This window comes from Triticum dicoccoides, chromosome 2B (assembly GCF_002162155.2).
Source record: "Triticum dicoccoides isolate Atlit2015 ecotype Zavitan chromosome 2B, WEW_v2.0, whole genome shotgun sequence".
In the NCBI taxonomy this organism is placed as follows: domain Eukaryota; kingdom Viridiplantae; phylum Streptophyta; class Magnoliopsida; order Poales; family Poaceae; genus Triticum; species Triticum dicoccoides.
The window spans coordinates 475,716,689-475,741,162 of NC_041383.1; the positions used below are offsets into that span (position 1 = coordinate 475,716,689).

The following is a 24,474-nucleotide window of genomic DNA, read 5'->3' on the forward strand; positions in this document are numbered from 1 at the left end:
ATCTTTTACGCCAAAAAATTGTACTAAGTAGAGATACTACTTGTGCATCCAAAAACCCTTAAACCCAGTTTCTTGCCATGAGTGTCCACCATATCTACCTATGGATTGAATAAGATCCTTCAAGTAAGTTGACATCGGTGCAAAAAGTAATAAAAATTGATCCTAAAATATGTATGATCTTTTATTGCAAGGGAAAATAAGCGTTGTATGAACTTGTGATGGTAAAGAAATAAAAGCGACGGACTGCATAATAAAGGTTGCTATCACAAGGGGTAATATAACATGACGTTCCTTTGCATTAAGGGATTGCACATCCAAAAATAAAATAAATGCATGACAACCTCTGCTTCTCTCTGCGAAGGGCCTATCTTTTACTTTATGTATTTACTTTTATGCAAGAGTCAATAGTATTCCTTCTCATTTCAACCTCAATTATTCTCTAGTTGGCGAGCATCATGTGGTGGGGAAAGATCCAGGCACATATGGCCATTCAAATATATTTGATCATGAATAGTTATTGTTGACAATTATCTCTATGATAAATAAGTTGGGAGGCGAAACATTAAGCCCCTATCTGTCTCTGTGCTTGATGGATGCTATTTTTTCTAAAATATGCTTTGAGTACTAGCAATCATAGAATACTATTGATATTGAGTATGTAGCGCTCTTACTTAGATTTTCTTGAATAAGTTGAATTGCAATTATTTGGGAACATAGGTTGTTAAGTTTCAGAGAATGCATTATTTGAACCATAACATGTGAATTGATTGCTACTTTATCATGTTGAGTTTTATGAGAAAGAGTTGTTGTTATGTTGCTAGGAAAAGTGATTGAAATTATCATTGATCAAACTTATTCACTATGCTAGCATTCACACTTCATAAATTATTTCTTTTATCATTTACCTACTCGAGGACGAGCAGGAATTAAGCTTGGGGATGCTAATACATCCCCAGCATATCTATAGTTTATGAAGTATTCATGCTATGTTTACATCAATTTTATATGTTTTCGGTATGATTTGAATAGAACTAACCCAAATTGATGATGTTTTCAACAGAACTACTGTGGTGTTGTTTTTTGTGCAGAAATAAAAGTTCTCGGAATGGGTTGAAACTTTTTGACGATTTTTTTGGAACAAAAGAGACACTAGAAGCTTTGTGGAGGACCATAAGAGCCATGAGGGCCCCACTCACCACCAGGGCGCGCCATTCTGGCTTGTGGGCCCCTTGTACCACCTCCTGATGTGAGACCAACGCCAAAAATTCCTATATATCCAGAAACCCCTAGAAATAACCTTAGAACTTTGACTCCGCCGCCGGAAGCCTCTGTAACTCCGTGATCTCATCTAGAGCCTTGTTCTGGCACCCTGTCGGAGGGGGAAATCATCATCGGAGGCCATCTTCATCATCTCCGTGATCTCCCTGATGAGGAGGGAGTAGTTCACCGCGAGCTTTGTTAATATAGTTGGATCATATGGTGTTTCTCCCTCTCTATCTTGTTGTGATGAATTGAGTTTTTACCTTTGGGGTTTCACTATTATCAGATTGAATACTTTTATGGATTTGAGAACACTTGATGTATGTATTTCATGTGGATACATGTGGTGACAATGGGGTGTTCTATTGATTCACGTGATATATGTTTTGGCAATCAACTTGCAGATTATCGTGACATTGGGGTAATCTATGCACATTTTCGTCCTACTTTCTCTGGTAGAAATCTTGGGCACTCTTTGAAGTTCTTTGTGTTGGATTGAATATTATGAATCTAAAGTTGTTTGATGCATATCTAATAATCAACTCACGGATACTTGTGGTGACATTGAAGTATCTAGGTGACATTAGAGTTGGTTGATGTGTATCATATGGTGTTATTTTTGTACGAATTGTAGGGCGGTTTGTGACACTTATAGGGATGGCTCAATAGATTGATCGAAAAGGTTAACTTTGAGGTGGTTTTCGTAGCCTACAAGCATTTTATCTTATGTTCTTCGCTAGATAAGAACTTTGGAGTGATTCTTTGTTGCACATTGAGGGATTGTTATATGATTCAATTATGTTAGCACTTTTGAGAGATTGCACTAGTGAAAGTATGAACCCTAGGCCTTGTTTTCAATCATTGCAATACCGTTTGTGCTCCATTTTACGACTTGCTACCTTGCTGTTTTCATATTTTTAGATTACAAAAACCTATATCTACTATCCATACTACACTTGTATCACCATCTCTTTGTCGAACTAGTGCACCTATACAATTTGCCATTGTATTGGGTGCATTTGGGACACACCAGATTTCTTGTATTGGTTGCAGGGTTGTTCGAGAGAGATCATATTCATCCTACGCCTCCCACGGATTGATAAACCTTAGGTCATCCACTTGAGGAAATTGCTACTGTCCTACAGAACTCTATGCTAGGAGGCCCAACACAAGTCTACAAGAATAAGTTGTGTAGTAGACATCAAAATTATCATCGATTTCATTGAAAGTTTTGCATAATATTTCTCGCTTAATTTGTCTTTCTTTTGTGTGCATGTTCTAATTTAGCTTCGGTACTCATGTTGTAGTTTTACATCTGCTATTTTGTCTCGAGAAAGTTGAAGTTTCAAAAGAAATTTTAAATCTCCCATTCACCCCCCCCCTCTCGATATACTCTCAATCCTATAGCTAGGCAGGACAACACTGAACGGTCATGGAATCTAGCATCGCGGGCGCATGGGTGTGACCGACATACACAAATACAAAGGCCAACATCAAATGAATTGTCGAACCCGACGGAAGCTCAGGCCTGAAGCATTGGATGAGGTTCATCATCCATTAGGCACGAGTAATAACACATGACACCGGTCCCCGCTCATATTCCTGGGCACATTGTGTCAAGAAATAAGTTCAACGACAGGCCTAACAATGTTTTCGAGTGGTTGTACGGCTATTGGACGCGCATTCTGCTCGGCTAATGTTCTTGTTGTGCGTGTGTGTTGCCAATGCCCCGCGGCTGTGCTCTTTCCATGGGCCTTCTAATTCTTTCCATCGACCAATAGCAGCCTGGAAGTTAATCAAACTATTCGAACATAATCATTTGCAGACAGTCGAGGAAAAAACCCTTCAGATAGTTTTCTTTACTTCTGGGGTGTAGTTGGTCTCTACGCAAATGGGGCAACTGTTTGTTGACAAAAAAGCTATGGGAATGATGATCATCAAGACAAATACCAACACAATACGAACATAATCATTCACACGTAGTTGAGGAAAAAATCATTTAGATAGTTTGCTTAACTTTCGGGTTGCAATTGGTCTCTGCGCCAATTGGTTCAGCGGGTCATCTAGTTGATTTAATGATGTGTTCTATCCATTTGTAAAGCATGGTTCCATCCATACATTTTCCAATATTCTAGATATGCATGATCTTGAGCTTGAGTAATTAGATGTGAATAGTGCATTTCTGCATGAAGAACTGGAGGAGATATACATGGACCAACTAGAAGGTTTCATTGTGCCTGGTAAGGAGGATTTTGTTTACGAATTAAAAAAGTCCCTATATGGTTTGAAGTAGTCTCCAAGACAGTGGTATAAAAGGTTTAATTCATTTATGATCTCACATGGAATTAAGACGTCTAAATATGATAGCTTTGTTTACATTAGTTTGTTGATGGGTCACCTATAATACTTGTTACTATACATTGATGTTATGTTGATTGCTGCCAAGGGAAAGAAAGAGATCACTACTTTAAAGGCACAGTTAAGTAGAGTTTTAGATGAAGGATCTTGGTGCTGCTAAGAAGATTTTAGGTATGGAGATTACCGGGGACAAAAAATTTGTTTTGTTATTTCTTAGTCAGCAGAGTTACATTAAGAAAGTGCTTCATCGTTTTAACATGCATGATGTTAAGTCAGTAAGCACTCCTATTGCTCCTCATTTTAAATTATTACTTTCTCAATGTCCTAGTAAGGATGAATTTTTTGAGTATATGTCAAGAGTATCATCTTCCAGTGTTGTCGGTTCTTTAATGCATGCCATGGTGTGTTCTCGTCCTAATTTATCATATGCAATGAGTTTGGTCAGTAGATACATGGCTAATCCTGGTAAAGAACATTGGAAGGATGGTCAGTGGATTTTCAGGTACCATCGTGGCACTTCCAATGCTTGTTTGAAAGTGGATTCAGATATTTCTTCCAACGATTTGGGTAAGAAAAGGTCCCTTACAGGTTATGTTTTCATTGTTGGTGGTTGTGTTGCAAGCTGGAAGACAACATTGCAGCCAGTAACTGCCCATTCTACCAATGAAGCAGAATGCATGGCTATTGCTGAAGCATGTAAAGAATCGGTTTTGCTGGAAGGCTGTGCTAAGCTTTGTGGAGATGATTCTTACATTAATCTATTTGACAAAGTGGTATATACCTTAGGAAGGATCAGATGTTCCATGAGAGAACAAAGCACAACGATGTCAAATACTATTATATCCAAGACATTGTTGCTCAAGGTAAACTGAAGGTGTGCAAGATTAGTACTCATGATAATCATGTTGATATGATGACAAAGCCAGTTCCTCTTGCTATGTTTGAGCTTTGCTAGGACTTAGTTGGTATAGATGTTTAGCCCTAGCGGTTGTTTGGCGATAAAGTGTTTTCTTTGTTGTTCGGGAGAAAAAATTATTCTTCATGCTGCAAGATGGAATTTGTCTCAAGATGGAGTTGTTGAGTAGTGATCCAAATTCATATAAAGGCTAACTTCTGCACCCCCCCCCCCACACCCCAGTATTGATAAGTTTCAGCGTAGGTCACCTACGCTATATATGCCTCATGTAAACTGCCGAATGGGATAAAATCATCGTTGTAAATCCTCAGCATTTGTAACCTCTCCGATATAGTGAAGTTCCGCTAGTTGCGCACGTGGTCTTTTACCCTTCTCATCGGAGCGGTTTTCCACGTTAAAATCTTATGTCCTCTGTGTTGATTTGATCTTCCTCTTTTTGTCATACCTCCAACATCGGTGTTCGTACGAATGGTTTCTCTTGCAACTTGGCGACACAAATAATTTGATAACAAGGTAACAAGAATTCATTGGAAACAGGTTTTTTAACTTGGAAACGGGGTTTCTAACGGAGAGACTTTTTTTTCCTCCATGAAACCACTGCTAGATGCCATCCGTTCAAACGTATTGTTGTGTGATCCATGCCAGATGGAACAAACAATCTGCAGTTTCCTGCAATAGGTAACAGTACTTCGCGGCACTGTGCCTGTCATGGCTCCTACCTCTAGGTGGATGGAGCGGCAGTAGTCCTGGCCATCTCAGGCCCGGCCCTGTCAGCCCACCCAGGCCGGCCCTAAAATACAAGGCCTAGGCCCGATGGGCTTGCTCATGGGCCGGGCTTGGGCCCAAGTTTTGAGCCCACCAGCAGGGCCTGGACGGGTTTGGGCTTGGCATATTGGCATTTTAAGGAAGAGGCCCAGCCCACGGCCCTAAGCCCTAAGGGCTTTTGAGGGCTTTTTACCAGATGGGTCGGGCTTGGGCTTGAAAAGTAGGCCCGATGGTAGGGCCTGGGAGGGCCTGGGCCTCAGTTTTCTACCGTGGGCTTTTTTAGGCCCGGCCCAGCCCATGGCCAGATATAAGCGGCAGCTCCATGGTGAGGTAAACTTATTTTTCAGCATTCCAGAGTCCAACTAGAGAGCAAGCTTACACTTCGTCACTGCGCCCCCCGGGTTGATCACCTCGACCAGAGATCAACCATGGACATGCGAATTGAAGGCAAATTCTTACGTTAGCTGCTGCCGTGACACGAACACAAATTCATTTCCTTTCCCCCCGCCAAAAAAAAAATTCCTTGCCGACGGCGCCGCCGTACAGCAACGGAACACGGATCGGAGGACCTGGGCAGCGGGCGCGCACACACGTTCTGGTCTCCTGGATCAACCGTGGAAAAAGAATGTCTCGCGGCACCGTATGACAACCACCACCAACCCAGATCTCGGCCGCGCGCAAACGTGGAACCCTAGCTTGCACAATCCGTAGCGACGCTTTAATCAGCCGGAAATCCGTGCCGCCACTGATTGCTGAAGTCAAATCCAGCACTAAGTACAGTCCCAAGCATACGGCGATCACGCATGAAAATGAAAATAATGTGCGAAGGCTGCAGTTTTGCTCCAGGGAACAAGTACGCCAGGACTACATATATCCGCCTAAACACATACAAACACGCTAAACAAACAGTTCCACCTGTTCAACTCAAGAAGTCGGGATTACATCTCTGACTCTGGAGGCAAAAGCGCGGATTAGCTACGCCTTTGGCGTGTTCTTGATAGGCCGTAGTACGAGTAAATACAATCTACAGTTAGATCTTTCTAGTGGAGTAAACTGTACAGGAGAGTAAGCGCCCGGTAGGTTAACAACGGGGCAACTGAACTATATTTTGCCTCCCCTTTTGCTTGATAACACAGGCTTAGGATGGCTGTCCGAAGTGCCCTGATCTGGTGTTGTAAGTCTTAATGCAAATAGAATTCACATGCTTCGACTGTAGCAGCAATATACCGGGTGAATAAACAGCAGCCGACGAACATGAGATATGGCCGCAAGACTCAGCTTGAACAAGGAGGCCTGCTATAGCACCTGCTTTGCCATCTGTAAACTACAAGCGGTAAGTAGGGTGGAGATAGGTACTTACAAGCACCCAAAATCTACAGGTATGAAATGAAGCCTTCTCTCTCAGATGTGCTCAAGTGCAAGACTGTGTAGCAGCTGGCAGGAAGTTCAGAAAATTAAGTAGAAATGAGATAACGTACCTTTTCTTGGCAAATCCTCGACAATGCTTCCACATGAAAATTCTGTAGCTCCTCAAGGACTTTAACCTCCAAGCCTCTGATATCTTCACCCTGAAAAGGTCCAACACGTGCATCAGAAGAATAGAAGGACATCACACGAGTCATCTCTGTATATTGGATTATGTGGTTCAAGGTAAGCTCTAGCAGAAAGAAATACTGTGCACAAAATATAGATGAGATGTATCCAGATTTCAGAGAGGACACTTGTTACAACGGTAAGAAATATAATAGGATCACCTTCAATCTAGACATTGCGTTTTCCAACTCTTTGCAGCGCCTTCTTTCAAAATTGTATGCAGCTTTGGCTTCTTCCAAAGTACTGATGCCATACCATTTCCAATTATCTGAAGCTTCCATATCGCTTAGGATTCTACCAGTATCAGTCTTCGATGAATGAAAGCCGTTTTGCTTTGATTTAAATTCAAACAAATCATCCTGAGAGCTTTCTTTCTTTATCTTTGAAATAAGGGCCCACATGTTTTCTAGTTCATTTTCCAAATCATGCTCATGGCACTTTGCATCATCAATTATCTTCAAAAGCTCATTTTCCCTTCGGGCCTTTTGCGATAATGTGTCTTCTAAGGCAGCCTCTCGCTGGCAACTAGCAACCAACTCTTTCTGCATCTCCTCAACTAAAATTCCATTATCTTGATCACGGCGTTTTGTGTCATTGCCCCTAGTGACTGATGCAGTAAGCTCTTTGGCTGCAGTAAAGTCTGCAACCAGCTTTGCATTTTCGTAAGAAAGCCTGGTGACTTCTTCTGCCAATTTTTTTAGTTCAACTGCAGCGGCAGCTGCCAATTCTTTAGCATAGTATGATTCTTCAGCCAGCTTTTGACTCTGAATTTCTAGCCCATCTTTCTCTTCCGTCAGCCTCAGCTTGTCTTGCTTCAAATTCTCAATTTCTGCAGCCTGCAGCGCTGGTTTTTAGATTTGAAGTGACAGACTAACTGGACGCAGATAAATTTAGGGGGATGTGATGCTTACCTGCATGAGCACTTGAGATTTTAATGGCGACTCCTTATTTTCTTCCGCTGTTCTAGAGGGAATGTTCTCATGACTTGAGAATTCATCTACCTGATCCCTAGGATAACTTCTTGACGTTGATGGTTCACTAAACTGCGTACCGGCCACATTATTCTCACTCTTAGAGGCCTTCAACAAATTACTGATTTGTCGCCTCAATTGTGCAACTGTTTCTTGGAGTTCTGCATTTTCTGATACCTATTTGAACAAGAACATTAGACTGATATGTTGGAGATGAAAAATAATTGTTCTCCCGCCCTTTCTCACCTTTGTTTGTAGCTGATCTTGAAGAATTTTATTATCTGCAGACATGATCTGCAGAGACAACACATCCGAAACAGTAATTAGTATAGGATAAATATCAACCAAAAAAACAAATATTAGCTGACGAAGTGGCATTGAACAAACCTCCAGTTCACATGTCATCTCACTCAATTGCGTGCTCAACCTTGAAAAGGTCTGAAAAAATCACATCACAAAAAACATTTCAATCATTAACATAGGAATCCAAAACACTATAGCATATGGCCAAATAAGTAACGCGACCTAGAAAGTTAAGGTAGACCTTAACGAAAACAAAAGAAGAATGCTCAAATGAAATTTTGTACAAATTTGCATGTAAGGCAACATAAGACAAATTCAAACTTTTCAGTTTAGCATCACTCGAGAACTATTACCTGGGTCATTTCAGTCCTAATAGCTGGGTCATCAGTAGTTTCCAGTGATTGCATTATGCGCTGTTCTAACACATGTATATGTGATTTCTTTTCACTGATTTCATTTTTCAATCTCTCAATTTGGTCCTGCGGAGGAAGAGGAATGAGAATGCTCAGATAAGTATATTTTTTAAATAAATAGCTGAGCTAAAGAAGATATCACATGAATATGCCCAGCTAGCTCAGAAAGGATTACAGATATATTTACCTGAATTTGCGAATCATCAGGGCTGTTGGCTGCTTGCTCTAATAACCTTTTGAGTGAGCTTGTAGATAGTGCGACTTCCCCAGCCAGCATCTTGACCTGCTCTTGGAGAAGATCTATTTGATCCACAATAGTTGTTCCACTCTATACATGTAATATGTCAGTTGACTCAGTTCGAGTCCAAACCAGTGATTATAGCAAAAACGCGATAAAACAAAAGACAATATGAGTCAATCTGCCATATTAGCTAAGCCATGGGATGTGTGCTGCTTCTAGTCAGAAGAGGCAGCCAGGCAAGGAACATAGGCCAGAGACAACCCTCGCAGTTCAGGGCCAAAAATACACTTTTTGTAACTAAAATCTATTATAGCTGAGTCCACTTGTCAACAGCTTTAATCCGGAATCACATTACCCTATATATGCAACAACCATCTCTGTGTGAATGCTCTCCGCAAGCCACTGTTCTTCAGCAAGAAGAAATCCAGAACTAGAAGGTTTTGTTATTAATTAACATGGAAGGTTTCCAGCATATTTCACAGCATAGTTTGTGCCAACCAAGAGAAGGAAAGGCATGGATTTGGAAGTGTGCATCATGCTAGAATGAGAGCAACAGGTGAAAATGTAAGAAAGTTGGAAAACCGACTCACCGGCAGAGGGTGTCGTACTATGGGTGCAGCACTAAACAAATCACCAGCTTGAGTCCTCTCCAGAAAAGAATCACCGAGTGCTGAATCATCTGCTTTCCTAGTCACAGATTTCCTTCGACCATCCTTCAGGTCAAGCAATAGGTGTTTCTGTTGTGATGATCTGGAGAAGGAAGGTGAGCCGCTAGCAGTGCTATCACTATCGGCACTAGGTGATAGCCCAGATAATTGCTCTGACTTCTGCATAAGTAACATATATCAATGAGTAATTCAGATAACTTATATTACTAACTCAAATAGCTTATACAACTAAGCTACTACAAGTTACAAAAATAAAATAGCTCACAAAGCTATATGAAACATCAATGAAGATAGCTGAACAATTAGAGAGCATCCAACAAATGGTGAGACGAGACCTGAGTGTTCCATGTGTATATAAAAAAGAGGGGCGCATAAGTGGAACCACACGTCTTAAAAATCAGGTAGAAGATGGAGCTGATACTCTCTCCGTCCGGAAAAGCTTGTCCCTCAAATGGATGTATGTAGCACCAAGTTAGTGGTAGATACATCCATTTGAGGGACAACCTTGGGACAATCTTTTCCGGACGGAGTATTTATGATCTCAACCACCAAAACCAAGTACTTTGCTGGAAGTGTATATGTGGATTGCCTAGCCCTTTGCATCAGTTCGTACTTTGCGTTGGCTAGTGCATGAAGCTTAACATGGTATCAGAGCCTAAGGTCTTGAGTTCAAGTCCTGGCTTTCATGATTTATCCAAGAAATTGTTCTTGCCCCCCCCCCCCCTCTTTTGTGTCCACGTATAGGCCTCTTGAGCCATACCTCTGAGTCTATTCACATGTTGAGTTCCCGCGTCACACATAAGAGGGGGTGTTCAAGTGTATATGTGGATTGCATAGCCGGATAGCCCTTTCCATCAGTTCGGACTTTTGGTTGTGTTGGCTGGTGCATGAAGCTTAACATACATTACTACCAATGTATAGAAGTCTGCAAGCAAACAACTCCTAGCTGTACTGCATTCCTTCTTTATTTGAACTGAAACTATTGTACTGCATTCCTATCATGCAAGAGATATTTAGAAGAAGAAAAAGTAAATGCAAGTGGAGGAGAGCACATTTAGAATAAAATGAACTAGAAGACTCCAGTAAAACCACCTAATGTGTTCCTTAAATTATATCCTTTTTGAATGATCAGGAAAGCTAAATTGCCTACTGTAAGCATGCAACCCTTTACCAGGAGAGAACAAAAAAAATAAAAATTGGTGGTGCCAATACAAAACTTAACATAGAAACTGAGAAACACAAACTACATAATCCATGGCACGAAAATGACCTTTAGTTTGAACCAACCAAGCATTCCACGTTTGCGATTCCTTCTATCAAATCTAGCAGGCTCGTCAGAATTGTTAGAATCAAGTTTTGCTTCAATCGAAAACTCTGAATCAAGGCTAATATCATCATCCTCTATGGAGTACTCCCGCTTACGATCAGGTAAATAAGCAAGCTGCAAAAAGAAACCGAATAAGAATAATAGGCATACTCCAATGCACGAAACAGGTATAATCATCAGGAGAAATAATGCATTTTTAACTACAAGAAACAGTGTTTTATTCTAAAAATACAACCATAATATGCTGTTGAAAATCGTAATGCAGAGCAATTTTTCATGTTCCATTCGATTTTTACTTGAGCATTTCAGCTACATATAGCTACTTAGTCATTCAGTTAGATATACTGCCCAGAAGAGTATGTTTTGATTGCATATTGCCGGGATCCTATGCACTAAGCTCTCGTACAAAATGGGATTAGTAGTGTGTACCCACATCCATATAAGCGAAAAACTTTCAGAAAAAGAACTCCTTAATACTCCCTCCGTTCGGAATTACTTGTCGTAGAAATGGATGTATCTAGATGTATTTTAGTTCTAGATACATCCATTTCCGAGACAAGTAATTCCGAACGGAGGGAGTATAAAACAGTATTGAAGAACCCTATCAACAAGTAGGTTACATAAAAATTACAAAGGTTTCACATGAACAAAGGCGCAGCCGAAAAGTAGAAGCTACAAACAAAGTAAGAATTTTGTATGATAGGTAAAATTTTCAAGATGAACAACTCCATTTGTCCTTTCTTAATCAAATTAATCCATATAAGCAAAACATCATCCACTTGTTGGAGAACTCTAGAGCACTCATAATTTTATGTCATGCCTGTTAGAACAGGGTTGTGCTGTGTGTGTAGTTATCATATTGTATAGGGGCTTCTTTGCTTATTTTCCTTCATGTATATGTGCTGGCCTGTTGGCCCGATGGAATATAGGCTCACTTCATAACATGGTATAAGAGCTAGGGTTAGGTTCCCCAGCCGCCGCCGCCGCCTCTGGTCGCCGCCGCCGCCGCCGCAGCCACCGCTCCTCTCTTCATCGAGCCTCTCCCCTCTTCTTCCTGGTAGCTGCTGCCGCCTGCTGGTCCAGGCCACCGCCGTTCCAGGCCGCTGCTGCCGCCGTCCTTCCCGGCCGGCGCAGCCGCCTCAACGTGCTGCTGCTGCTCTTCTTCAACGAGCTGCTGCTGCTGCTCTTCTTCAACGAGCTGCTGCTGCTGCTCTTCAAAGTGCGACTGCTGCTGCTCTTCTCCTCCTGGTCTGCTGCTGCCATCAAGCTGTGCCTCCTGCTGCTGCTGGTCTTCAACGAGCTGCTGTTGCTGCTCTGCTGCAATGGCGCCCTCCACCACCACCGGTGCTGTCCCAGTCCCACGATGTCTTGTTATCTTCAACGGACAGAACTACAGGGACTGGGTGCAGCACATGAAGCTGCACATGAGGGGCCAGCTGGTCTGGGAGCACCTCTCTGGTGCTCTGCCTTGTCCCCTGCTGCCCACTCCTCCAGCTGAGTTGGCCTTCCCTGTTGATGCCGATGAAACCAAGCAACGTGAGATGCTAGATGCTTTTGAAGAGGCCACTGAAGAGTATCAGAATCAACTCCACTTATACAAGCAATGGACAAATGATGATGCTCGAGCCTCTTCTATCTTGGTGAACAGCATGGATGTTGATCTCACCATGGATGTGGTGGCCCTTACCACTGCATATCAGATGTGGGAGCACCTTCGCCATCGCTATGAGTCTACAGGGGATGCCATGTATCTCTCTGTTGTTCGTCAAGAGCAACAACTACAACAGGGAGATGCTACTGTGGATGATTTCTACAAGGAGATGTCGGCGGTGTGGCGCCAATTGGACTCTCTGGGAGCTGATGTTTGTCGCAGATGTCAGTGTTGTGTGCGGCAACAAGCTAAGCTGGAGGTTCGTCGCCTCTACGACTTCCTCACTCGCCTCCGGCCGGAGTTCGAGCAGAGTCGTGCTCAGCTATTGGCACGCCATCCTCGGCTCTCTACTCTGGAGGCCCTTGCTGAGGTGCGATCTGAGGAGGTGCGCCTACGGAGCACGGGCTTATTGCCATCCTCTTCAGCAGTCCTGGCTGCCCGCGTTCCACCACCGCTGCCTGGTGTGCCCTCTTCTACACAGGTGGCAGCAACCTCCACTAGTGCTTTCTGCAACTACTGCAAGCAGGATGGTCACATGATCACGGAGTGCATCAAGAGGAGGAAACAGGGTCGCCGTGGTGGCCGTCCTCAAAAGGACTCGGGAGGCTCCTCTAATTCTCGTGAGGGCTCCCTTGACACCATCCTCAGGTTCACCAGGAGATGCTCACCTTGCTGCGCCGCCTTACTGCTTCTGTACCATCCTCAGGTTCTGCTGGTTCTGCTGGTCAGACGTCTGGTCCACCACCGCACTCTTCGTCAGGTACATCTTTGCCCTGGATTCTTGATTCTGGGGCCTCCTTCCACATGACACCACACAGAGATCATCTTTGTGCTGTCAATTCCGTGCCTTCTCCTCTTACAGTTCAGACTGCAGATGGCACTTCTCTTTCTGTTGCCGCAAGAGGGACTCTTTCCACGTCTTCTTTTCATGTCCCTGCCGTTTCTCATGTTCCTAAACTGACTATGCAACTTCTATCTGCTGGTCAACTTACTGACTTGGGTTGTCGTGTTATTCTGGATTCTGACTCTTGTTGTGTTCAGGATCGTCGTACGGGGACTCTGGTTGGGATCGGTCCTCGGCGCCATGACTCTCAGCGCCTTTGGGAGCTCGATTGGCTGCGCCTTCCTTCCGCTGCGTCCTCTAGCCAGTCGGACATCACCACCCCTTTTGCTTCAGCTGCCACCTCCACCACATCCTTCGCTCAGTGGCATCATCGATTGGGTCACATTTGTGGCTCCCGCTTGTCTTCTTTGGTTAGGAGTGGTGTTCTAGGGTCTGTATCTGGTGATAGTTCACTAACTTGTATGGGTTGTAAGCTTGGCAAGCAGATACAACTTCCATATCCCTCTAGTAATTCTGTTTCTCAACGACCTTTTGAACTTGTTCACTCTGATGTATGGGGTCCTGCCCCCTTTGTTTCGAAAGGGGGTCACAAATATTATATAATTTTCATTGATGATTTTTCTCCCCACACTTGGATCTACTTTATGTCATCTCGTAGTCAAGTGCTTCAAATTTACAAGTCGTTTGCTACCATGGTTCGCACTCAGTATGATTCCTCTGTTCGAGTTTTTCGTGCTGATTCGGCTGGCGAGTACTTATCTCGTGCGCTTCGTGGTTTCCTTGCTGAACAGGGTACCCTTCCTCAGTATTCCTGTCCTGGTGCACACGCTCAAAATGGGGTGGCTGAACGCAAACATCGTCACGTCCTTGAGACTGCTCGGGCTCTTCTTTTATCTTCTGTTGTTCCCCTGCACTTTTGGGCTGAGGCTGTCTCTACCGCTGTTTATCTCATTAATATTCAGCCTTCTGTTGCTCTTCAGGGAGGGATACCAGTTGATCATCTAGGTGATGGTCCAGCTGATTATAGTGGTCTACGCCTGTTTGGTTGTGCCTGTTTTGTTCTTCTCCACCCTCATGAACACACCAAATTGACTGCTCAATCTGTTGAATGTGTTTTCCTTGGCTACAGTTTGGAGCACAAAGGTTACCGTTGCTGGGACCCTATTGCTCGAAGACTAAGAATCTCCAAAGATGTCACTTTTGATGAGTCTCGCTCCTTCTACCCTCGTCATTCTTCTACTGCCACAACCGAGTCGTTAGTCGAGCCTCTCTCTTTTTTGACTCTACCTGATTCTTCACCTTTATCGTCACCTGGTAGGTCCACTCCTAGCCTTTCACTTGTGTCTGCTCATGAGCTTCAGCTTACACAGGATGAGGTTTCTATTCCTGACTCTCCTACTCGGGTTGAGCCATCCACTCTCTCTCCTTTTCCTTTTACCTACTCCCGTCGTGCTCAACACCCTTCTCCCTTGATGCGCCACCTTCCACTTCCCCTCTCTCTCCGCTTCCTTTTGTCTACTCCCGTCGTGCTCGGCACCCTTCTCCCTCGGATGCGCCCACTTCCACTTCCACTCCTTCCCTGTTGGGTCCCATTCCTTCAGAACCACCTACCCCTCCTGCTCCTCGGTATAATCTGCGTGATCACCACACTCTCCAGCCTCCTGCGTACTATGTTGCTGCTGCTACCACTCTTGTTGAGCCGTCTACGTATCGTGAGGCTGCTGCTCATTCTGAATGGCAGCATGCTATGGCAGAGGAAATTCATGCTCTTGAGCGCACAGGCACTTGGGACCTTGTACCCCTGCCTACAGGCGTTAGACCCATCACTTGCAAATGGGTCTACAAGGTTAAGACACATTCAGATGGTTCTCTCGTGCGCTACAAAGCTCGTCTTGTTGCGCGTGGCTTCCAGCAGGAGTATGGTCGTGACTATGATGAGACTTTTGCTCCTGTTGCTCACATGACCACTGTTCGCACTCTTTTGGCTGTTGCTGTTGTTCGGCAGTGGTCCATCTCTCAATTAGATGTCAAGAATGCCTTCTTGAATGGTGAGCTGCGGGAAGTGGTCTATATGCAGCCGCCTCCTGGCTATACTGTCTCTGATGGCACTGTCTGTCGCCTTCGGCGCGCTCTTTACGGGCTGAAACAAGCTCCTCGTACCTGGTTTGAGCGTTTCTCCGCCGTCATCACAAGGATCGGGTTCTCTGCTAGTGTTCATGATCCTGCTCTGTTTATTCACACTTCTCCTCGCGGTCGCACCCTTTTACTACTCTATGTTGATGACATGATTATCACAGGGGCTGACCACCAATTCATTGATTTTGTGAAGAAACGTCTACATGAGCAATTCTTGATGACTGATTTGGGTTCTCTTCGCTACTTTCTTGGACTTGAGATCATTTCTTCCCCTGAGGGTATTTATCTCTCTCAAGAGAAGTACATCCAAGATCTTCTCACTCGTGCCTGCCTCACTGATCAGCGCACGGTTGACACTCCTATGGAGTTTGGTCTCCATCTTCGTCCTGGTGAGGGTGAACCCCTTGCAGATCCCACACGCTACCGCCATCTTGTTGGGAGCCTTGTCTATCTAGGCATCACTCGTCCTGACATTTCTTATGTTGTGCACATTCTAAGTCAGTTTGTCTCTGCTCCCACTCAACTTCACTACAGTCACCTTCTTCGTGTTCTTCGTTACCTTCGTGGTACCGTGACTCGTCGCTTATTCTTCCCTCGCTCCAGCTCTCTTCAGCTTCAGGCCTACTGTGATGGCGTGATGCTACCTGGGCCAGCGATCCCACTGATCGCCGCTCTCTCTCTGCCTATTGTGTTTTTCTTGGCTCCTCCCTGATTGCCTGGAAGACCAAGAAGCAGAATGCTGTATCTTGCTCCAGTGCTGAGGCTGAGCTGCGAGCTATGGCGTCCGTGACTGCAGAAATTACTTGGCTACGATGGCTTCTTCAGGATTTTGGTGTTTCCACTGCTACACCGACCCCTCTGCTCTCCGACAGCACTGGGGCACTCAGCATTGCCCGTGATCCTGTTAAGCATGAGCTCACCAAGCACATCGGTGTTGATGCCTCCTACACTCGTTCCCAGGTGCAAGACAGAATTGTGGCCCCTCAGTATGTGCCCTTGGAGCTTCAGCTTGCTGATTTTCTGACGAAAGCTCAGACACGGTACCAACACAGCTTTTTCCTGTCCAAACTCGGTGTCCAAGATCCCCCTTGAGTTTGAGGGGGGGTGTTAGAACAGGGTTGTGCTGTGTGTGTAGTTATCATATTGTATAGGGGCTTCTTTGCTTATTTCCCTTCATGTATATGTGCTGGCCTGTTGGCCCGATGGAATATAGGCTCACTTCATAACAATGCCAACAATTGCATCATCACAGAGTAACCTCACATGATACACATAAGTGTGAACAAAAGCTGCAACCGTGTAGCAATTTAACTGCAATGTCGAAGAAAGTGAGATAAAATAACATCCTAGAGAAAATGGAAGCTTCAACATCCTCCTCCTTAATTCGATCCACAAAAACAACAAAATAAAGGAAGTACCTACCCTGCTCTTTCACACTTGCACTATCGGCTAAAATACACTTGCACTATTACTCTCAGTTTATGTCTCAACTTTTGTCATAAGGCTCTTTACAAATTTTATGTTAAGTTAGATTAATAGACTAAGATGTTGCAACCAAACAAAGAAAGAGAGCTTGAGCTTAAAAACCTCATCTTCCCCAAATGAATGCCGTCGGCGGAGGCTAGCCTGTCCTGAAACTTTTGAGGATATTGAACTTTTGGTTGATACCAGTATCAGTTTTGTTAACCTCTGAATTCTACCCATCAATGCTGCTTTTGCTTCCTCTTCCTGTTCTAACCTTGACTGGAGTTTGACTTGGCCAGCCTCAAGCTATTACACAAAGAGAATATCAGTAATAAATTAATCATCACGGATAAAAATATGGCCCAAGTAATTCATGTTCGGAAGGAACAGGTTGGGTTTAATCTACAGTTATGCCATCTGGAAGAAAAGTATCCCAATATGCATGGAGTACAGGCACACTTAGTGGAAGAAAAGTTAGTCTTGCAGTGACGATTTTGTTCGTATTAAGAAGGGAAACAGAACAAATGGAGTAATGGACAACAGTTAAGTACCCTATTAGGTGCTGAAAAACATGTAAAAAATACCTGAAGTTTTAGATTAACAAGATCCTCCTGATCCGTGGGAAGAATGTACCCATTTCCCATCATTCCACGTCTAAGTTGTTGCAGCTCTTCTTTCAAGCATGTTATCTCCTTTTGATACTTCTTTATCAAGGACTTCTCATCAATTATCTGGAAAGAAAATTTGTCATCAGTAACAAGCATCTTCCTTACAATATGGATTCAAGACTGATTGATCGTTACCTTATTTTGAGAAGCTTTCAACTCGACATGCTTGCTCCTGTGGGCAAATTTTAATGTATTATGTGTTTCTTCGGTGTTGCTGGAAGCAGGGGTAACTGTGCAAATAAGCTGTGACAAAGATAAGGGTGAGAATATATCAACATAAGTTACTTGCACTTATGAGTCCACATATACACATGGAAAGGTTCCCAAAGCCAAGGTGAAAAATAAGTAAAGAAATAAAGGATCTTTGTAAGATAGAAAGCACAAGTGTACTGTACAAAGAAACACTCACAGAAATGCGCCCATGCCCACTCAGAGAGTACTGAAGTAAGCGTGTGAGCTTTGAATCTCTATAGGGAATATGGGTGGCCTTGCCATCTGTAAGTTTAGCAATAACCTGCGACAAAATTCCATTGACAATTTAACATGGAAAGAACTAAATAAAAGTACAAAAATGTGATCATTTCCCTAGTATGCCTTCATACTAGTAATTTATATTTGGGGTTAAGCATCATGAGGATCCAGGTTAGCATCAGGTATGGAGACATGCATGTAAAAATTGTCTAATTAGTGCTACAAGCAACTATCACAAGTTAAACCTAGCAGATTTGGCACACCATGAGAAGAACTAAATAAGCGAATAAAATGTGATCATTTCCCTAGTACCCCTTCCGACTAGTCATTTATATTTGAGGTTAAGCGTCATGTGATCCAGGTTGTAGCGATCAGCTGTGAGCAACTACAGCAAGTTAATCCTGGCATATATGGGACAACTCGATGAAACGTTTTACAGAGTTAATATTGTATATATTTGTCAATAATATCACAAAGAAAGAGAAATCAGCAGCAGCGCAGGTTGCAGGATACTTACAGTTCCAAGAGTGAGCAGGCTTTTGTTTATGTATGAACCTTCCTTACGACGTAATCCAGTTGTTTCAGTCTTGGAACTCTCAGAGCCAGCCAGATCAATTAAGTTCTGACAAAATTATAAGGATTAAAACAATAAGAGCATGTAGAAATAAATTCTACTAAGATGACAATCAGTAAGGTGCTTGAAATGGTATGAAAACTATAAGCATACTCGAGGAGAGGAATTACCAATTGGCACAATCTGACTTCTTCCTCTTCAGTTTCACCAGAGGGGCTGCTCTCAATGGTCTGCAGGTGTGTCACACTGTAAGTTTAACAATTCTACCTGAGCTGAAACTATATTAACTGGCTACATCAAACAACTTCCCAATGGAAGAAATAGCAGAGTTTAAGATTCAGTGAACATGGAACAATTAACATAATTTTGCAGACTCAGCAAACACTAAATATTTGGCAGTACACTGGATGCAAACACTGTCAGAGTCTCAGCCAACAGATGTGTGCAGGAGAGAGAGAGAGAGAGAGAGAGAGAGAGGGGTGGGAGGGATGAGAGAGAATACCAATGTGAAGATAGTATGGCTCCGACTACTGACAAGATTGAAGTTGTTGGATCCAACATGTCTGTGCTCTGCCAGACGCAACGGCATCAGTAATTCAGTGCAAGGTTAATGTAATTTCTTTTTCAAAAAGGTTAATGTAATTCAATTTCAAGGTGTAGATAAAAATAATGAATTGCCAAAGCATCGCATGGACCCACACACAGAAGTTGCAGAAGGTCAAAGACGGAGATACACACATAGTACATGGGTTCACCAGCAAAGCCACTTATACTGTAGGTTTAAATTTTAGCACAAGAAATCACAAAGACAAACATGGAGATCAAGCAGTCTCCATGGAACTGAGGAAATCTTCCTTGGATGCGATTGGTGATAATCTGGGAAAAGCAGTGGATGTTATCAAGATAAAACAAATACCTTCTCCAGATGCTATCAAAGAGAGTGCGTGTGCAGGTGATAAGACGACCTCTTCTTTAATCCCTTCCACATAGGTTCCCTAAATGAATAGAAAGAAAGAGGGTACAATTATTAGTGGCTAATAAGGAAGTATAATCTAGTATAGATCAACATTTATTGACAGGAGACTCATCAGAGAGAAATGAGAAAAGGGAATAAAATAGATCAACACGCAATGTGAAATAAGAACTCATAAGTGATAAGTATGCAATAATTCATATTGAGAAACGAATATAAGCTTCCATCTAGTTTAGATTGTCCCGCTGTATAGTATTATCGGACATTATCCAATGACCAGGTACCTGTGCGTCTTCTCGAATTCTGAGATTCTGTCCTGTCGGATCAAGTAAATCATTTATAACCTGCAAAGTGACAAAATCAAAAGCATGAACAACTACTAAACATATTAATGAGTGATTTCAGAAAAAGTTTGCTCCAGTTTACTATTTTGCCACCATTTTAAGCTTGTTTTCTAAGTAAGCCTTACTGCATCAGGTTTATCATAGTCAGGAGTGCATGGCATGGGACTCCTGGTCTTATATATTATCATATAGATAAGAAACAAACTGGTTCCTATAAGGTAGCAAATCTATGTATTTAAAGCTCCAACGCATAGTGGATAATTCGTCTTTGTGTTGCAAATCAGCAGCAAACAAATGCATTGCTTGAAAGATATGTCACCTCATTGTAAATTTCGAGATATGACACTCGCAGAAGAAACTCTCGTCCAGGTGTCTGAGGTCAAGAAAATAAATAATGATGTCATGCGAGCCCGATCTTTTTAACAGTTTATAGACAGAAACATATAAATAAATTACATCTTGAATAATGCTGAACACATCCTTCACTGCCAATGGGATAATTCCAGGCGATTTTTGCTCTCCCTGCAATCAAGGTAATCCAAGTGTACCGTGAAAGAGAATTCAGTATTGCTGCTGATAAAAACAAATTCCACATGCTTATGTGTGTAGGTCAAGTGAACTGTGGTAGGCATTACTCATAGGAGAGAAAAGAGGACAATAGCTATATATGTTAAACCGTAAAGCTATGTCTTCTGCTGAAGAAACATGTACGTAGAAGCACACCGCTAGACGTGTTAGAAAAATTAAGATAACAAATGCACACACATAACAATTAGAGGATGCACAAACTTACATGCATTGTATGAGTTTTCCCGCTACTAGTGACACCATATGCAAAAACAGTTCCTGAAAGAAACAGAGCAATGTTTTCGTAATTGAACAAATCTCAAAAGGTAAAAGTACAACATTATATACAAGAGAAAGAAGGCAAGACTAGCAATGACCAATTATTTAAGTGAGTACGTCCTAATTAAAGGTAGAGGAACGGTTGGCTTCTTTTTCAGGGGAAAAGAGAGTAGAGGTACCACTGGAAATCCGAGATTCTGACAATCATGTAATATCAGTTGTAACAAAGAAGCATGCGAGATCCGAGACCAGATATGTCTGATCACAACAAAGTTGGCACTGCAAAGGTGGATATAAACGTGGTATGGAGATTCCCTCAAAGGCATTATGAAAAGTAATGCAGATCCATCCAGTTCCCTGCGTCAGATTTTTTATTGTATGTTGCCCAAATCTACCTTACTACCAAATATTTATCCTACTAAAGATATTAATAGGGGTATAACGGTGGTTCCTGGTCCACTAAATTTACATTTAGTTGAACATAATTCACTCTAGAAATTAGAAACAATAAGAGTTGAAACATACCATTGATTCCTTCCATGGCACCACTTACAACATGCTGAGCAGCAACATCATATACGCGGCGAGTTGTAGTAGCTGGACCAAAAACTTTATCTGCAAAATTGAACAAATGGAAACAAAGAAGATGTAGGTTTCAGCAAACTACACAGACCTGGCAGATGTCACAAATTGTAAAGTATGAAGTTATGATCACTGATATTAGCTTTATTTTTACGGGCGTATTTGGTTCATGCTATAGTATGCCCTACCAAAATTTGCCACCCATTGGCAAGCCAAAATATTGGCTAGAGATTCCTTGACCCTTTGTTTGCCAAAAGATTGGCAAGATTTGTGAAGAGAATGCGAGGAGAGTTGGTAAGATTTCATAGGCAACCAACCAAGTAAGAGCCAAAATATCATAGGCTGCCAAAATTTTGGTAGGGCATGTTTTGGCACCAACCACCAACCAAGCATACCCTACAAGACGAGCCTTGCTCGGATGGCTAGCTCTGGAGTTGTGCAGGCAACCCAGCTGTTTCGGCCCTTGGGTCAAGAACTAGGCACCGCGCATTTTCCAGGTACTTTCACACATGCACATTTAGTGCGATAAATTTCCTGGTGCAGATAGCAGACCGGCATGTGGATGTGTGTGTATGCTGTGTACGAGTGGTGTGCGTCTGCCTTGTACCTCTCAGAAAAATGTTAAACTGTCCTTTTGGTGTAACAGCACCTCAGATTCAAAACAATAGCACATTAATCTTTACCATGTGTTTGCTACTTCACTAACAAGCACACATTCTCATCACACTCTTGAGCTTGCATGATATAAAGCTAGCTTGACAAAGGTGAGACATCCTATAGAGCTGTAACTCACTTCGACGGTCTATTACTAGAATATATCAACATTCTCACCACAAAAGTGGCATATCCATTACATTTACACCTCGATGGCCCCAACAGAGCATTTAGTCATCAAACAATTTTACCCTCATTTCACAAAGAAAACCCCGAATATGGCAATCCCTTCTGTTTCATGTGAGGACATTTCCTTAACATCACCGATTCCACAATCTACATTGTAATACAGTATGTAATATTAACTGAAATGGGCTGAAAAGCACTCACCAAAAGCATAGGCGATACTCGGGTTGTACTCATTACGCACCATGTTGTCACCATCAGCATACCAAGCCACCTCGTCCCCCTTGTTGATCTCTCTAGGACTATACACCAACAAATACAAACAATTTTGAAACACATAAGCACAAAACCCAGAACCTCACGTCCTCAGTAGCAGAAAGCTAGCAAATCAGCAGCGCACCTGAGGGGGCGGAAGCGGACGGTGACCATGATGTTCTCTTTGGCATTGGACGCGTCCACCGCCGCGGTGGACGGCGCCCTCCCGGTCGCTCGCGAGGAAACCGAGGAGGGCGTGGTTGGCCGCGCGGAGGCGGTAGATGAAGGCGTGGTGGGCCGCGCGGAGGAAGGGGTGGCTGGGCGCGCGAAGGCGGCGGAGGGAGTGGTGGGGCGGCCACCGGAGGAAGACGATGGGGTGATGGGCCGCGCGGAGGAGGCTGGGGTGGACGCCCGGCCTCCCGACGAGGTCCTCGTCGCTGGAGGCGCCGCGGGCGCCGCCACCGCGGACGAGCGGCGGGATCGGAAAGGGGAAATGCTGGAGCGCGTCGATTTCGACGACGACGACATTGTCGCAGAGCTCAGGTTGGAGCGGGGGGCGGGGTGGGGGGCTTAGGGTTTTGGTGGGGAGCAGGCGAGCACGAGCGCGAGCTCGTGGGGATGGAGGGGAGGCTCGTGGGCTTTGCTTTGGTGTGTCGTCGCCGTCTTCCTCAGGGGAGCTTTGCCAGCTTGGGTCGCCGTGGCCTCGTTTGTCGATTTGGTCGTGCCGCCTTTTTGACACTTTGGTCTAAAGCTCCGAAATTTTCTGGGGGCTTTGGGGTTAAGACCACCGATGGTGTGCTTATCGGCGGCTATTATCTGGATCACACAGTCTATACACTATTTTCCTTCTCTTGTGGTCCTAAATGTTTTCTTTAATAACAGAAAGACTTTGTTCATTACATCGTCTATACGGAGGGTTACAATATGATTCAAAGGCTCCTCAAACCAATCATAAGTTGTAAACAATCTAGCCAATCTAGCAAGCTTATGAGTGACCTTGTCCGCTTTTCTATTACAATGTTCAAAAGTAATGAGTGAGAAGTCACAAACCATATAATAATGAATTATAAAAAACGATTGTCACCGTTCTCGCATAACATCTTTTGTTTCTTCATGGTGTTAATGACATCCAAAATGTCTAACTTGATAGCAAGGCAATTACAGTCTAGCCTTTGCACAAGGGATAATTTGAACCTCAGTGCCAATGCTTCATCTGTTGGACATTCGTGCACACATTTATTCTCATATTTCCCCCGGTAATTTTTTTTACCTTTCTTATCTCTCAATACTGCACACTAGTTGAACCCCTTAGAAGGTCTTGATTGAACGATGCAACAACGTTAAGTTTTACAAAACCCATGAAATTGATAAAGAGCGACTCAGCATAGTCAACCCCCCCCCCCCCTTGTCTTCTTCTCTTCTCCTTCCCTTGCATATGAACCTTGTTTGATAGCAGGGTTCACCCTGCCCCCACGATGAGAGAGGTTGAGCACGGGTTAGGAGAAGGGTGTTAGAATGATGAGTGTCAGGAAGCATAGACACGATGGCATGGAGTGGGTGAATGCATTGTTGCATGGGGGAAGGCGGGCGAGGAGGTCAAGACAAGGGCGGCGGAGAGATGTGGAGTGTGCGACTTCTGGCAAGAAAAATGACAAGTGGAGAAGAATACATGACCGAGATGGTGTAGTCCCACCTATCAAGGAATATATCGTAGCACATGTGGATATAATGGAGAACATGTATGAAATTTTACATGTATGATCTAAAAAAAGTGCCAAAATTTACAATCCCCCCTCCACAACCCTCAAGCCTTTTGGGAGAAACTCCAACGCGCAGACGCATTTGGTCTGCGCGTGTCCATTTTGCTTAAAACGAACGAAAACATCAGCCCAACGCGCCAACCCAAACCCAAATCATGTCCGTTGCGTGTCCGTGTGGACGCATTTCAGGCCCAAAATTTGCACCGGATTTGCGTTCACATGGACACAAGATGGACATGCCATGCATCCAC

General features: G+C 43.4%; 2 protein-coding genes across 2 annotated transcripts; one reads left to right on the forward strand and one right to left on the reverse strand.

Moving 5' to 3' along the window:
• Window positions 1-6,109: 6,109 nt before the first annotated feature.
• Window positions 6,110-23,174, reverse strand: LOC119364320 (kinesin-like protein KIN-7E, chloroplastic). Its single transcript, XM_037629777.1, has 25 exons — window positions 22,609-23,174; window positions 22,413-22,510; window positions 21,312-21,401; window positions 20,734-20,786; window positions 20,397-20,462; window positions 20,260-20,313; window positions 19,881-19,940; window positions 19,540-19,618; window positions 19,126-19,193; window positions 18,794-18,853; window positions 18,567-18,671; window positions 17,988-18,092; window positions 17,714-17,821; window positions 17,495-17,641; window positions 17,034-17,216; window positions 10,759-10,929; window positions 9,411-9,647; window positions 8,767-8,907; window positions 8,520-8,645; window positions 8,251-8,301; window positions 8,110-8,157; window positions 7,804-8,040; window positions 7,054-7,728; window positions 6,778-6,867; window positions 6,110-6,616 (listed from the first exon to the last, which is right to left on the reverse strand). Exons 1-25 carry the CDS (start codon window positions 22,989-22,991, stop codon window positions 6,596-6,598), a joined length of 3,456 nt encoding a protein of 1,151 aa, XP_037485674.1. The 5' UTR covers window positions 22,992-23,174; the 3' UTR covers window positions 6,110-6,595.
• Window positions 11,990-16,676, forward strand: LOC119364321. Its single transcript, XM_037629778.1, has 2 exons — window positions 11,990-13,226; window positions 13,508-16,676. The coding sequence occupies exons 1-2, from the start codon at window positions 12,138-12,140 to the stop codon at window positions 15,272-15,274; spliced, it is 2,856 nt and encodes a 951-aa protein (XP_037485675.1). The 5' UTR covers window positions 11,990-12,137; the 3' UTR covers window positions 15,275-16,676.
• Window positions 23,175-24,474: the final 1,300 nt, after the last annotated feature.